A 14,384-nucleotide genomic window follows, 5' to 3' on the forward strand; every position below is an offset into this window, starting at 1 on the left:
AATTTAATACAATCTCAAATATATATTTTTAAACGTAACTTATAGTTAATAAAATAAACATAACTTTCAAATTATTATTCTTTAGAAATATAGTTATCATTTTCTTTCTCATATTTTTAATGAAAAATATTAATAAATACCTTCAAAACAAATGAAGTATCTAAATATAAAAATATTATATTAAAAAATACATTTACAATTACATATTCATGTTTTAAAACTTAAAATTTATTTGTTTTAAAAATCAAAATTTTCACTTTTGTATCCACATGTGCTCTTAGCATTACTTTTTTTAATCTACTTATTTTGTGCTGGAAGGAATAAATCATCGGTCAAAGATATTAATTTGAAAGTGACTAACTTTCCTAATAGTCTTGGTTAATCGTGTACTGTGACAATGGATAATTATTTCCAAGTTTCTAGGTAAAGGCTAAACTTTTTCAATTCAACCACCATGCCTCTTATCCCAAACTTTATTTTATCCTTACCAATGTCTTGATATTTGATAACACAAATAACAAGCAAAACTATACGCCACTTGATAATTGAACAGCGTTACTTTTAACATATATGCCACTAAATAATTTCCCGAATCATACATAGTTTAACATTAACATTTAGCATTCATCTAGAAGCGTGGTCGCAATGAAAGTTACTCAGTGCGACAAGTTACAGTTGTAAACAAGTTTACAAAACTTGTCCTAAGAAATAGTACACCTAAAAAACCAAACCAGTGAGAATGTAAAATCAGATAGATACACACACACCCAAACAAGTTGGACATGTTGCTTTCTAATCTAAAGTTGACCAAATGAGTGTGCAAGATAAGCCAATGTTCCTACAAGTGGTGCATTAACATACGTAGCTGGCTCTGATTGCTCATAATCTGACCGTTCATCTGGGAACCTATCATGCTGATCTGGTCCACCAACAACAGCACCCACCAAAATATTAGGATTAGGTGATTGTGAATTCATCACATTAAACCCCGCTGAACATTGGATCTTTCCCGGGTGTACACCAATTGAAGGAAGAGATGATCCCCTGTGGTGTATCCTTCGTGGATACCGTGGACCATACCCCACCATATATGACATTTTCAATGGGTTATCTCCTAGCAAGTAATCCACCTAATCAAAATTCAAAATACAAAAAATTGTGTAAATGTGATTCTGATAAATTTAGTGTGATTTTGCAAACATGAGTTTTTTAATTTTACCTGTTTCTTGGCTAAGTTTCTGAGTCTCTTTGGTGTTACTATGGTACCACCACAATGCACAACAGTGTGTGATTTGGTCAAGTATTTGGCATATGTTAAGAGTAAGAAGGAGGTGGATGTGACATACTGCATGTTACTATCACTCATCTTGAACAAAAGTCCACCTGTGAATTTTTAAAAGCACAAAAAAAAGTTACACATTGGACCACATCAATGAAAGAGTTAATTATTATAAAAGAGATAAGGAAAAGGGACCATTTTACCTGGTGTATATTGTGCAGAGGAGGATCCAGGAATTAGAGAACATACAAAATTGTCTGAATGACCCTTGTAGTCATGGAGGGTATGTACCTTTTGAACCAGAAATTCCTAATATTACAAGACAAAAAAAAAATGTTAGTTTCTAAGTATTATTGTTAACCTTGTTACTACTAGTTTCACAAACATTAGAAACCTTTGAAAGAAGTATCCTTGCTCCAACATGCTTGTTATCCCAACCAAATGTGTTGTCATATTCTGCAGCACCAAGGATCTGGCCATTAACTTGAATGTAATTTAGGTACATTGGATTCTTTGTAGCTTTGTGTAGCCAAGCAGCACCCCACAGCAACTCATCCTAAAAAATTATTAACATACCAATAAAGTATATAACTTTTACTACATTTTTAGTCAACAAAAAATTGGGGAAATGAGAAAAATCAAAACTTTACCTGATAACCAGAGTAAGAACAATAGAAGGGACACACAAAGGGCTTCAATGCATTGCTGTAAGATCCTCTGTGTTTATCAGCAAATTGAAAGACCTAAACCCAGAATCAAAAATAACAACCTCAAATTTTAAGCAAAATGAAAAAAAAAAAACATTTAAAAAAAATATTCATTAATATAAAATGCTTACTCTAATAGCCCTTCTGATTAAAATGTTGGAGTATGTAGGGTCACTTCTTCTAAAAACCAAAGAAGCAGCTGCAAGTGCTGCAGCAGTTTCCGCAGCAACTTCTGAACCAGGTGCATTTACATCTACCTTAAAAACACTTCTTGGTGTGTCCATGTCCTCTGGTCTCTCCCAACAAGCATGGTCCTTCTTAGCATCTCCTACCTGCAAAAAAGTGAAACCAAAATCAACCTAAGTTCCTCTGTTTCCCCTGTTTTATCCCTAACCAAAACCAAGTTCATATACAAACAAGACTTAGCCCCTTTCATACATTCTAAAGAAAATGATTTTGTAAATTCATAATTTAGAGTTTTTTTTCCAAAGATTTAAAAAAAAAAAAAAAACTATTGTTTGTATGGCATGATAAAAATTATTTATTTATAAAAATCAGTTATAAAGGAATTTTTTTTAGAAGCTATTAAAAAGAACTTCTAAATTTAAGCAATTATTAGATTATTTCCAAAAAAAAATTTAATTATCTAACAATCAGACACAAAGTTTCAATATAATATAATATTATTTTTTTATTTTTAAAAAGTGATTAGTTTACGAAATAACCCCTAACAAACTCACTTACAGAACATTAGTAACAAAAAACTAACCTGAACATAAATGGTGTTTGGATGGGCAGTGGCTTTAAGAAGATAATCAGTACCCCAACGAATAGCTTCTCTAGCATTCATCAACTCACCTTTCATTAACCCACCAAACTCAATAACACTCCATGAAAGCATGGTGGTAGTAAAAGCCATAGGAAAACCAAACTTCACATTATCTCCAGCATCATAGTACCCTCCAACCAAATCAACCTACATTACATTTTTCAAACCAAAATAAGCAACAACAACAAAAAAGAATATATTAGTAGTACTAAAAAATCTACATACATGCAATGCTGAACCATCAGAGAGACCAGAGTCTCTTCTCCAAGACATTCTCTGATTAGAAGGAAGTTTCCCTGATCTTTGACCTTCAAAGAAGAGAATAGATTTGGTGAGAGCATCTCTGTAGTTGTGAGTGGCGAAATGAGGGTGGTGGCGATGTTGCAATGGGAAGGCATAGCCAGAAGAGAGAAGAAAAAAAAGGGTAGTGAAGGAAAGGTACAGAGACATGATTTCTTGTGTGTGAAGTGTGGAAAGGAAAAAAAGAAAACAAACCAACCAAGAAGAAAGAAGAAAAGGTGTGTGACAGAGTGTTCTGGTTGGAAGTCTGTTATTTATAAAAGCAAAAGCTGCCTTTGTAACGTCCTATACTTCGTTATAAGACAACAATAATTATGTCCACATCCCCCTACTTCTCTAACAGGCCCATGGATTTGGGGAAATTATCTAGTTCTCTGTGCTAAAAGCTAAAACAAAATTAATTTAGAATTCATAGCGTGGACCAGCCTCAAGTATTTTCTAATGTTAATTAGATAAGAATAATGTTACTCCCACATTTTTAATACATATTTTTTTTAATTGATTAAAATTCAAACTTGTTTCATTAAATTTATATAAGATTTAATAAAATGTATGTAATTTTTAATTAATTAAAGTGTATTAAAAAAGGTACATTATAAATCGCGTTGTTAACACTTCATATTATTTATTTCATGTTCATTCTTGAAAATAAATTATCTACTTTGAGTTTTAATAATTGTGAAATAAGAATTATTATCTTTGAGATATTTGTTAAAAAATCAATATAGAAAATAATATTGAAAGATGTGTTATCCATACTATTTGAGTTTTGTCATTCTTTTATTGTTATATACCCTTGTTTCAAATTATAAGTGATCACTTTGTATTTTCACATAAACTAAGAAAAATAATTAATTTTATATGGAAATGAAAAATTATAAGTTACTTTACAAAATTATCATTCACTAATATATCGTACCAGAAAGAGAAATTAATAAAATTGGAAGAAGAGATAATAATAAATAGTAACGAAATATGTAAAAGAAAACATTGATGTTTTGTTGTTATCATAAAATGACATATAATTTTAGATAATTTTTCTTTTGCAAAGTGAGTTATAATTTGATACCTAGGAGTAAACATTAATGTTTTGTTGTTATCGTAAAATGACATATAATTTTAGATAATTTTTCTTTTGCAAAGTGAGTTATAATTTGATACTTAGGAGTAAATTGATTGATCTAAGTTATTCGCATGATCTCTAATCACTATTATAAGTAGAAAAAAAGAGTTGTTATGATTATTAAAAAAATTAATTAAATGCAATAATTTTTTAAGATTTCGAATAAAAAATAATTCAAATTTACAAAATTATCTATTTTTAAAGTCAAATACTCAACTATATTATATGATATATTAAAAATAATAATATTAAATTAATAAAAAGTAATTAACTTTTGTTTATAATATATTATTAAAAAAACTTCTGCTCATAATACGAAAAATTTAAAGTATTTTTTAATTTATAATAGTGAGTGGAGGGAATAAATATTCTATAACTTCTAGATGTGTTTGATTCTACACCAATGATAATGAATTTTATTAAATTTATTTTAATTAAAAGTGAATTTAATAAAAAATAATTTGCTTAACTACATTGAGATTAAGATAAAAGTGAGTTTATTAACATCCTCAAATTTATCTAAATCAATTTTGAATTTTTGAAATCACTTTTTCTCCTTCCTTTCAAACACATATTATCACTCCCCACACTTTTAGTCTCCTCACACATGCCCTTTTCCCTTTTAATTCTACTACGATTCTCTTTAATCACCTTCGCCACCACCACTAATATTAAGGCTAAACTAATTCAATCACATAGCTCCAATAACCTTTTATAGATACTTTTAAATATTTATACATAAGTACTTTTAACAATACATAGACGAGTCATATAACTCTATCATTAAAGAATCAACAAAAGAAACATCCACAAGTCGTTATACGCTAATGCGAGTTGTTGAGATCATGCAAATCGAGAGTTATAAATTGTGCATGAGTTGTTGGCTCTTATCATTTATATAATTATAATAATTAAATATTAATCATCAAAATATCAACTAAATAAAATTTATTTATTTATTTTTATTATTTATAATATTAAATATTTTTATGATAAAATATATAAAAAATTAATATAATATTTGTAAACAACAAAATGATATTTTTTTATATAAAATAATGTTTTTTATAATATAAAAGTCAATAAATTATTATTTGATTCATAAAAATTATTGTTAATCTTTTGGTTTATAGAACAAATGTAGCAAAACACTTCAATTTGTAAAAATACAGAAACTCTCAAATTTAATACCAACGAGCATGCATGAATTAAATGATGAATGGTTGCAACCTATGACACCACAAATTCTCTAACCTTACCCACTATAAATAATTAGAGGCATATATGTGTTTTTAGAACCCTAAAGTGAACAAATAACAATTTTAAATATGAGATGTTGAATTGATTTATGTGTTTATACTTAACTTAGTAGAACGATGTTTTGTTTTGGATACTCTGGCGTCTTTTATTTTTGACCTTGCGGAAATAAAAATAAAAATAAAAATAAAAATAAAAATAAAAATAAAAATAAATGCAACGGATTTGACATAGCGGCACAGCACCATGTGCTCCTCTTGTCCTTCCACATGCAAAAGTATGCCTTTCATATCCATTTTTTTCGTTTCCAAAATATGGTAGAGACACATGTAACTCTCATTTGACCATAACTCAATGAAAAAGCTGACACCACGTTTATAAAACCCAATTCATCTATGGTTTTATTTGAACTATTTTATGTTCATTCTTCATATCTAGTTACTCTCCTCTTCATATCTATTTTATGTACATTTATGTCTTCAAATTAATACATTTCAATTCAACACCTATAGACGAGCATAACTTTTTATGAAATTAACTCACTAAACACCTACTTAGTACTTACTTATGCCTTCAAATGAATTTCAATTAAAAACCTATCTAATTCCACCCTTAAACTCCAGATCTAGAAGTACACGCGAAGGAATACAAGAGTGATTTGATCTCACTTTATGTGCTAAGGGACTGATTATTCATGATCTAGTCTTTACAACTAGACAACGTGTCTTTTGTCGTTGAAGATGCATGTTTGAGTCAGGAATTAATTAAACTTAATTAAAGAGATTTATTATTTAATAATTTAATAAAAAAGACAATATAAAAAATATATATATGTGGTCACAATTTTATAAATGATTAAAAAGTTTTGTTTAGAGTGTGTAACTTTTCACACCAATCATTTCAAATAATCCGTGTAATAAGTTCTCACTTATTTAAAAATCAAATAATTTTTTAATTAAATAAATAACACCAGTTTTTATAAGATATATTCATAATTAATATTATCAAAGATATAAAAAAGAATTAGCCTTTACTTTTAATGTTGTATCGTCATTATTTCATAGAATTATAATAATCAATTATCACATATGATGTAAAATTTTCAATAATTTCATTTTCATTATAAACAATGATGTAATAAATCATCTTCCATTTTGTTGCGTAACCTTAGACAACCTAAAATTTCAGACTTTAATTTTAGATAATTGGTCTTAATTAATGAATAGCTATTAACGTGTTGACTCTACAATTGCATGCATGTAATTCATAACCCATGCCCAAAACAACAAGAAGTTAGCATCAACCATTGTACATGTAAAAAATTCAAGTTCAAGAGGAAGTAGATCAACAAATGCTGGATAGAAGAAAAGGGTTGGTGGTGGTAGTGGAATTCTATTGGCAAGGAAAAGTTATGCCAATATTGATGAATTGAGAATTTTTTCTTCTGCTACTGCAAATGCTATCAATGGTGAGAGTAAAGTTGGAGGAAGAAGGAATAGTAGAGTTGTGGGGAACAAAACTATTTTAAGATGTAGACAGCTTTGCTTTTTGTTCAATTTTTAACTCTGAGAGGCTTTTGGTTTGGTCGTGTCTTCATTGCTCATTTATTTTTTTCATATTTTCTGGTTTTAATTTGCAGTTTTTAGTTTTTTTTTTGTTGGCAAGAAAAGGGTGAATTTGCAGTAGGATTATGCTCAAGTTTGTAATTGATTAAAGACAAGATCTAAGCTTAAAAAATCTATAAGTTTAATCTTAAAATGTTGTTTTGTGAGGTAATTAAGCTTGAAGACTTAGGGCTTATCAAAATTGAATATATTTGCAAAATATGGACCATGCTTGTTTTTGCTCAAGATTTATTGTTTAAAATGATATTTCAAGGTGGAATTCGAACTTGGATTTTCTACACGTAGTGTAGAACGTTCTAACCAATTATATTTAGCCATTTCGAATCAATGACCGAATTTGTTTAAACTCAAAAGACATAATCTTCGATATAAACAACCAAATATAAAATTAACAGTCGAGATCAAAAACTACGTATAACAAGGTTTTATTGGGAACTATTTCTATTTGGAACTACCAAACATAGGTAGTTAAATTTCTGCATCAACATTAATCTATGTTTTCTTTATTAGAACACACTTAGGAATTGAAATTGGAAAGAGTAGAATGAATTGAATCAAGTTTATTGTTGTTACTTGCTCCACAAGCAATGTGCCCAACTTTTGCTATTTATCAAATAGTTTTGAACTAAAACATAATTACAACTTCTTTCACTACCTTTTAACTTCCCTAACTACCTTTTAACAACTTCTAATGTCATTTTATGAATTACATACTTAACACTCTTCCTAATTTCAAAATGCTTAAGTGATGTTAATCCAAGCTTGTTCCTTAGCTCTTGGAATTTCACCCTCTTCAATACTTTGGTTAGAATGTTTGATTTCTGGTCATTGGTGCTGCAATGCTCTAGTTTCACAAGTGGACAACGCTATTATGCTTTGTTTCCTTGAATACCACGAGATTGGTGAATCATGAGCACATAGCCCGTTGTGCTCTTCCTTTCATCTTTATCTCCCCACCAGTCAACATCAGTGAAGTCAACCAGTTCAGCTTCATCTCCATTCGAATTTCTGGGATATAGTAGTCCAAGCTCATTGGTTTCTTTAATGTATCTCAAAATCCTTTTTGTTGCCATATAGTGAGGTTGTATAGGCCTCTCCATATACCTATTAACTAGTCCAACACTATATGCAATGTATGGCCTTGTGTTGCACAAATACCTCAAGGATCCTACTATTTGCTTGAAAGTTGTATGATCAACCAGCTCCTCATTTCCTTCTCTTACCAGTATCAACCAAGCTTCTGATGAAGTACTTGAGCCATTACAATATTGTATATTAAATCTCTTTAATACATCATTAGCATACTTCTTTTGACGCATAAAGACTCAATTCCTTTTGATTACAAATTCAATACCAAGGAAGTACGATAATGTCCCCAAATCTATCATTTCAAATTCATTTTCCATTATGTCTTTGAACTTCTGCATTTCAGTTTCATCATTGCCAGTCACTAGCAAATAATCCATATAGAGGCATATTAATAGTGTAGGTAATGTTGTTGTCTTTTTAACATAAAATCCATACTCATTCACACATTTCTCAAACTGGTGCTCTATGACAAATATGTCAATTCTCTTGTTTCAGGCACTAGGAGCTTGCTTCAGGCCATACAATATTTTCCTCAATCTGTACACATTGTCTTATTTGCCTTTTAACTTATAACCTGGTGGTTGTTTCACATGCACTTCTTCTTCTAATGGTTCATTGAGGAATGTTGACTTTATATCCAATTGGTACATAGTCTAGCCTTGGTATCTGGTCATTGACACTACAAGCCTCACTTTTTCAAGTCTGGCCACTGGTGCAACGACTTCATCATAATTCAGTCCAGGTTTTTGAAAAAAAAAACCTTTGCTACAAGTCTAGCTTTGTACTTGGCAATTTGTCCATCAGGCTTCATCTTGACTTTATATACCCATTTCACATTAATTGATGTTTTGTATACTGGTAGGTCCATCAACTCCCATGTTTTATTCTCTTATATGGCATTGAGTTCTTCCTCAATTGCTAGTCTCCATCTTGGATCACTTAGGGCCTCATCTTCACTTACTGGTTCTGATTCAACCAGCAATGCAAAATATATCAATTCTCCATCTGCATTGATTGCTGAATCAGATGTTATTTCATATTGGTTTAATTTGATTGAGGGTTGTCTGGTTCTCCCAGAACGCCTCACTGGGTCTGGAGCTGACTGAGGTTGTCTGATTCTCCCATTACTCCTACACTGCATAAGTTGGATGCACTGATTGAGTTGGTTGTTCTGCTTGAGCTGGCTGCACTTATCTGCCAATCCCAATGTTTTGATTCATCCACCAGTATGTCTTTGCTTATTACTACCTTTTCTTTATTTGGATCATAAAGCTTATAAGTCACAATTGAGTCATACCCCAACAACACCATATGTTCAATCCTATCATCCATTTTTCTTCTGCTTTAGACAAGTACGTGTCTAAAACATAGTGATCCAAACACTTTTAGATGACTCATATTTGGCCTCCTCCTAGACCAAGCTTCTTCAGGTGTCTTAGTGCTAAGTATCTTGGTTGGACATCTGTTTAATATGTAAACTGTAGTTGAAACTGCTTATCCCCATATTTGTAGGCATTTTCTTCCATTTTTCAGCATGCTTCTAGCCATATTGAGAATGGTTATGTTCCTCCTTTATGTTGTGGTGTATATGGTGTAATCACTTCATGAATCATTCATTCTCTTTCACAAAACTCATGAGAATTGTATTCTCATCCCTAAGTATTTTCATATTGCAGCCACTTTGGTTTTCTGCCATTACTTTGAATCTTTTAAACACACCAAGCACTTCCCTTTTCCTTTTAATTAGATATATCTAGATTTTGCTTGTAAAATCATCAATGAATGATGCAAAGTAATTGTTTCCTCCTATTGATATTTCTTCAAATGGACTACAAACATCATAGAAGATTATCTTCATCATCCTTGAAGATCTAGTTTGCAATTCTGATTGAATGAGTTCTTGTGCTATTTGGCATGACATCATTTCTCACATATCTCCTTTGACATCTAAATTTTAGGAATTCCTAGCACCATGCCCCTACCCTACAACATTTGAAGACTCCTAAAATTCAAGTGTCCAAACCTTTGGTATCACGTCAAATTTTCGCTTCTGATTTCACCAGCCATGCATTGATTCTCACTAATTTGAATATCAATCTTGAAGGTTCTGTTCTTGGACAGTGGTGCCTTCAAGACAAACCTATTTGAACTGTCAAACATCTTCATTTGCCCATTTTCCATCTTCATAGAGTATGCTTTTTCCAACAATTGTCCAAGACTCAACATATTGTTCTTCATGTTTGTCACATACAACACATCACACATGAGGATTGTTTGCCATCTCTCATTTGAATCAGTACCTTGCCAACACCTTCAACTGCCATTGTGTTATTGTATGCCAATTTGATCTCTCTTTTCACCTTCTCATCAATGCTTATAAACCATTCCTTATGTCCAATCATATAATTAAAACAACATGTATCAAGATACCATAATTCTGGACAATCATCATCTGAATTTGTGATAGCCATTAGCAGTACATCATTTGAACCTGAGTCCTCAACTGACATATGAGCTTCATCATCCTCTCTTTATACCTTCTTGGATCTTCATTCATCTACAAAGTGCCCCCATTTTTGACAATTATAACATTGAATCCCCTTCTTGTTAAACTTCTTCTTACCATTTGATGTATTGCTATGATTATCACTGTTGTTCTGGTTTATATAATTTCCAGCAACCCCTTCATCTGAATCGTGTTTCTTGTACCACTTATATTTTCCCTTTCCTTTCTTGTATTTCACTCCATCTTGATTGAATTTCTTGTTGACCTAAGCCTGCAATGCCTGCACTTGAGTTGATGTACTTCTTTCTTTTAATCTTAATTCATGAGCTTCTAGTGATTTTTGCAAGTCTTCCACTTTCAATGTCTCAAGGTTCTTTGATTCTTTTATGGCCACTATCATACCTTGGAGTCAATGTTCTTATAATCTTATCAGTGATCATCAACTCATTTATCACTTCACCATTGCTTCGTATTCATGCACTCTACTGAAGTAATCAGCCACATTTTCATCTTCCTTCATCAGCAACAATTCATATTGCCTTCTTAGCATTTGTAGTTTCACTTTCTTGGTTTTACCACAACCTATGTAATATTTCACCAAGATATCCCATGCCTCTTTTGATGTAGATGCCTTTGAAATCCTCTCAAAGTTGTTGGAATCCACATTTTGTTGGATGTAAAACAATGCATTGCAATCTCTTTTCTTGAAATATTTGAATGTTGCCTGCTGGCTTTCTGTTGGATTAGGACCTAGCTGTTCATAGCCTTCTTGGACAATCTCAAATACTTCTTGAGATCCTATTAATGATCTCATAGATGCATACCATCTCTCCCAATTTTTTCCATCAAGGATTGGCAAGTTGGATGGAAAATTCCCCGATCCATTCATGCTTCCTTCTTCTTTTCTTTTACTCACACTTGTGTTTCCTCAATTTGAAAACCTATCTCTTTTCACTCGTGTTTCCCTATATTAGAACCTCAAGCTCTTGATGACAATTGTTAGAACACACTTAGGAATTGATAGGAATTAAAATTGAAACTGAAATTGAAAAGAATAGAATGAATTGAATCAAGTTTATTTATGTTACTTGCTGCACAAGTAATGGGCCAACTTTTGCTATTTATCAAACAATTTTGAATAGCGCTTACTAAAACAAAATTACAACTTCCCTAACTACCTTTTAACATCTTCTAATGTCATTTTATAAATTACATACTTAACATTCTTCATATTGTTGTATAATTTATAAGACTTTGGTTTTTATTTTTGACATTTATTTTGGTACTATGACAGACTGAAGAGAAGTCTTTAAAAATTAGTGAACTTCTAGATAAATGCCAAAATATAACAATTGTGTTATCAAAGTTTTTTATGTTTGTTTTGTTTCTCACTTTTTTCTGTTTATCTTGCAGGCAGATCAACAAAGTTTATTGTTCGGGAAATTTGTGTTATTGCGGTAAGTGATGACAAATATATTTGTGTTTACAAGTATGAAATAATGGAAAATATAACGGAACAAATATATTTGTGTCTACAATTATGAAAAAATGGAAAATAAAACAGAATTTGAGGGACATAAAGATTATATTAGAAGTTTGGTTGTTCATCCTTTTTAGCCAGCTTTTGATGACCAAGTCTTGAAGTTGTGGAATTGGAAGGAAAGTTGGTCTTGTAACGAGACTTTTAAAGGACACTCACATTATGTGATGAAAGTGACATTTAACCCCAAAGATTCATCTACCTTTGCCAGTGCATCCCTTGATGGCACTTTAAAGATGTCTGACCTGATACTCTGTTGAGAATGGTAATTGTATGAATTAAACTATTTTGTTGAGAAGCATAGTAAAGTATAATAAGAAATACTATTTTGTTGTCTATGAATTTGAGGTTTATAACTTTTCATATCTTGCTTTGTTAATGAGAAAAATGGTAGGAGTGCAAGTAAGATGCATTTAATTATTACTTCTCCATTGGTAACTTGCATTTAATTAGTGTTTCAATTTGGTAGCCTACAAAAGTTAAACTTTGTTGCTGATGATTGAAGTTAAAACTGGTAATGACCTTTTCTTTTGAGTGAAAATTGTTATTCTTGTACTGTAATGTGTTTTTTTTCTCTCTATCAAATGTAATTTGAGTTTTTGCATAAATGACTATGGATTTTTTCTTATGCATATACTAATTAGATTTTTGATGTTGCTCAATCTAAATCTTTTGTTTAATTTTGTTTGACTTACATATATTATATTGATTTAAAAAGGTAGATGAGAGCTACAATCTAATACGCATAATGATAAGAGTTGTGACTTAGAAGGATATGAGAACTCTGAGTTTTTTTTATTTATATATATATATATATATATATATATATATATATATATAAAATCTAAATTTTCATTAATAAAAAAGGGAAAAAAACAAAAGCTTGAGGAGTTATAAACCCTAACTTTAATATTTGATTATGTAAATTCAATGTTCACAATAACATTTTTTTCCAGAACTAATTTTAGTAACTCTTGATTTTTTGTTGTTGTGAAGTTGTAAATATAGTTTATTGTATGTTTTAATGGAATTAGTAAAAATAAATTATATTTTATTCAACGTTTCAATGAAATTAGTTAATAAATATAAATTTAAGATTTAAATATAATTTAATGGTATTAATAATGTAGAATTACAATTAGTAGTGTGATAAAATAAAAAATATATAATCAATAATAATAAGTTTTAGTGACCGACAATATTGTAGGAAGAGATTAATTATAAAATTATATTTACCTAATTTTTAGTGACAATCATTGTATCAAGTAGAAATAAAAAAATATGTAGTGTCATCCTCAAAACATGTAGTGAGAGTCCAACAACATAGCAAGATCCCCTTAAAGTTGACGGTGGATTTGAGTGTCAAACAAAGTATTTTTGACATTTACCTATGACATGCTACTTCTAGTGACAAATTTTGTTTGTCAGTACAAGTCGATTTTTGTGAAGTGCGTCATAAATTCACATGTAACTGTGAGGTCCTAAGTTCGAATCAGGGACAAGATGTTCAATCTAATAATATCAGCATTTGATAATTAAGCTAGGACTTAAGGACAAATTACTTCACTATAAACAATGAATTATATTCATGCAACCTTCAAATAAAAAATTCTTATTGAGTAAATCAACTATAAAAAAATTTATAAAATTTTAAAACTATTTGATACTTCATTAAATAATTTCAAATGAATGTACAATAAATCTTTAAAAAAACCATAAGCAAATACGACGATTAAATTACATAGTTACAACTACGAATTTTAGATTGACATAAAACTTTGTTTTCTTGATAATTAATATATTATGTCAATAATCAACCGTTGTATTAATGAAGTTCATTGTTTATAATAATGAGTTATTAAACAAAATATCTCATCTTATACTTACTTATGGAATTGATATATATATATTTTACCATTAAACGAGCTAGGTTTAGTATAAGAAACATCATAGTGCATAACGAGAGACACTTCTAACCATACAAGTTGGTTTTAAAGGAGTTAGACGCCATAAATAAAATAAAAAAACTAAGAAATATATATGATGATTAACTATAGAAAAAACTTATAATATATTATTTCATTACTTTTATTCTTTGATTTATATAAATTTCAAAGAGAAACATATTT

General features: G+C 30.1%; 2 protein-coding genes across 2 annotated transcripts; both read right to left on the reverse strand.

The window, feature by feature from the left end:
- Positions 1–542: 542 nt before the first annotated feature.
- On the reverse strand, positions 543–3,367 carry LOC101515001 (endoglucanase 17). The gene is made up of 8 exons (XM_004495882.4): positions 3,041–3,367; positions 2,756–2,962; positions 2,118–2,318; positions 1,930–2,022; positions 1,674–1,835; positions 1,483–1,588; positions 1,220–1,383; positions 543–1,130 (listed from the first exon to the last, which is right to left on the reverse strand). Exons 1-8 carry the CDS (start codon positions 3,263–3,265, stop codon positions 798–800), a joined length of 1,491 nt encoding a protein of 496 aa, XP_004495939.1. The 5' UTR covers positions 3,266–3,367; the 3' UTR covers positions 543–797.
- A 4,622-nt stretch (positions 3,368–7,989) lies between these two features.
- Positions 7,990–9,020, reverse strand: LOC140919904 (secreted RxLR effector protein 161-like). The gene is made up of 3 exons (XM_073366840.1): positions 8,970–9,020; positions 8,475–8,541; positions 7,990–8,360 (listed from the first exon to the last, which is right to left on the reverse strand). The coding sequence occupies exons 1-3, from the start codon at positions 9,018–9,020 to the stop codon at positions 7,990–7,992; spliced, it is 489 nt and encodes a 162-aa protein (XP_073222941.1).
- Positions 9,021–14,384: the final 5,364 nt, after the last annotated feature.

Source organism: Cicer arietinum, chromosome 4 (assembly GCF_000331145.2).
Source record: "Cicer arietinum cultivar CDC Frontier isolate Library 1 chromosome 4, Cicar.CDCFrontier_v2.0, whole genome shotgun sequence".
Lineage (NCBI taxonomy): Eukaryota > Viridiplantae > Streptophyta > Magnoliopsida > Fabales > Fabaceae > Cicer > Cicer arietinum.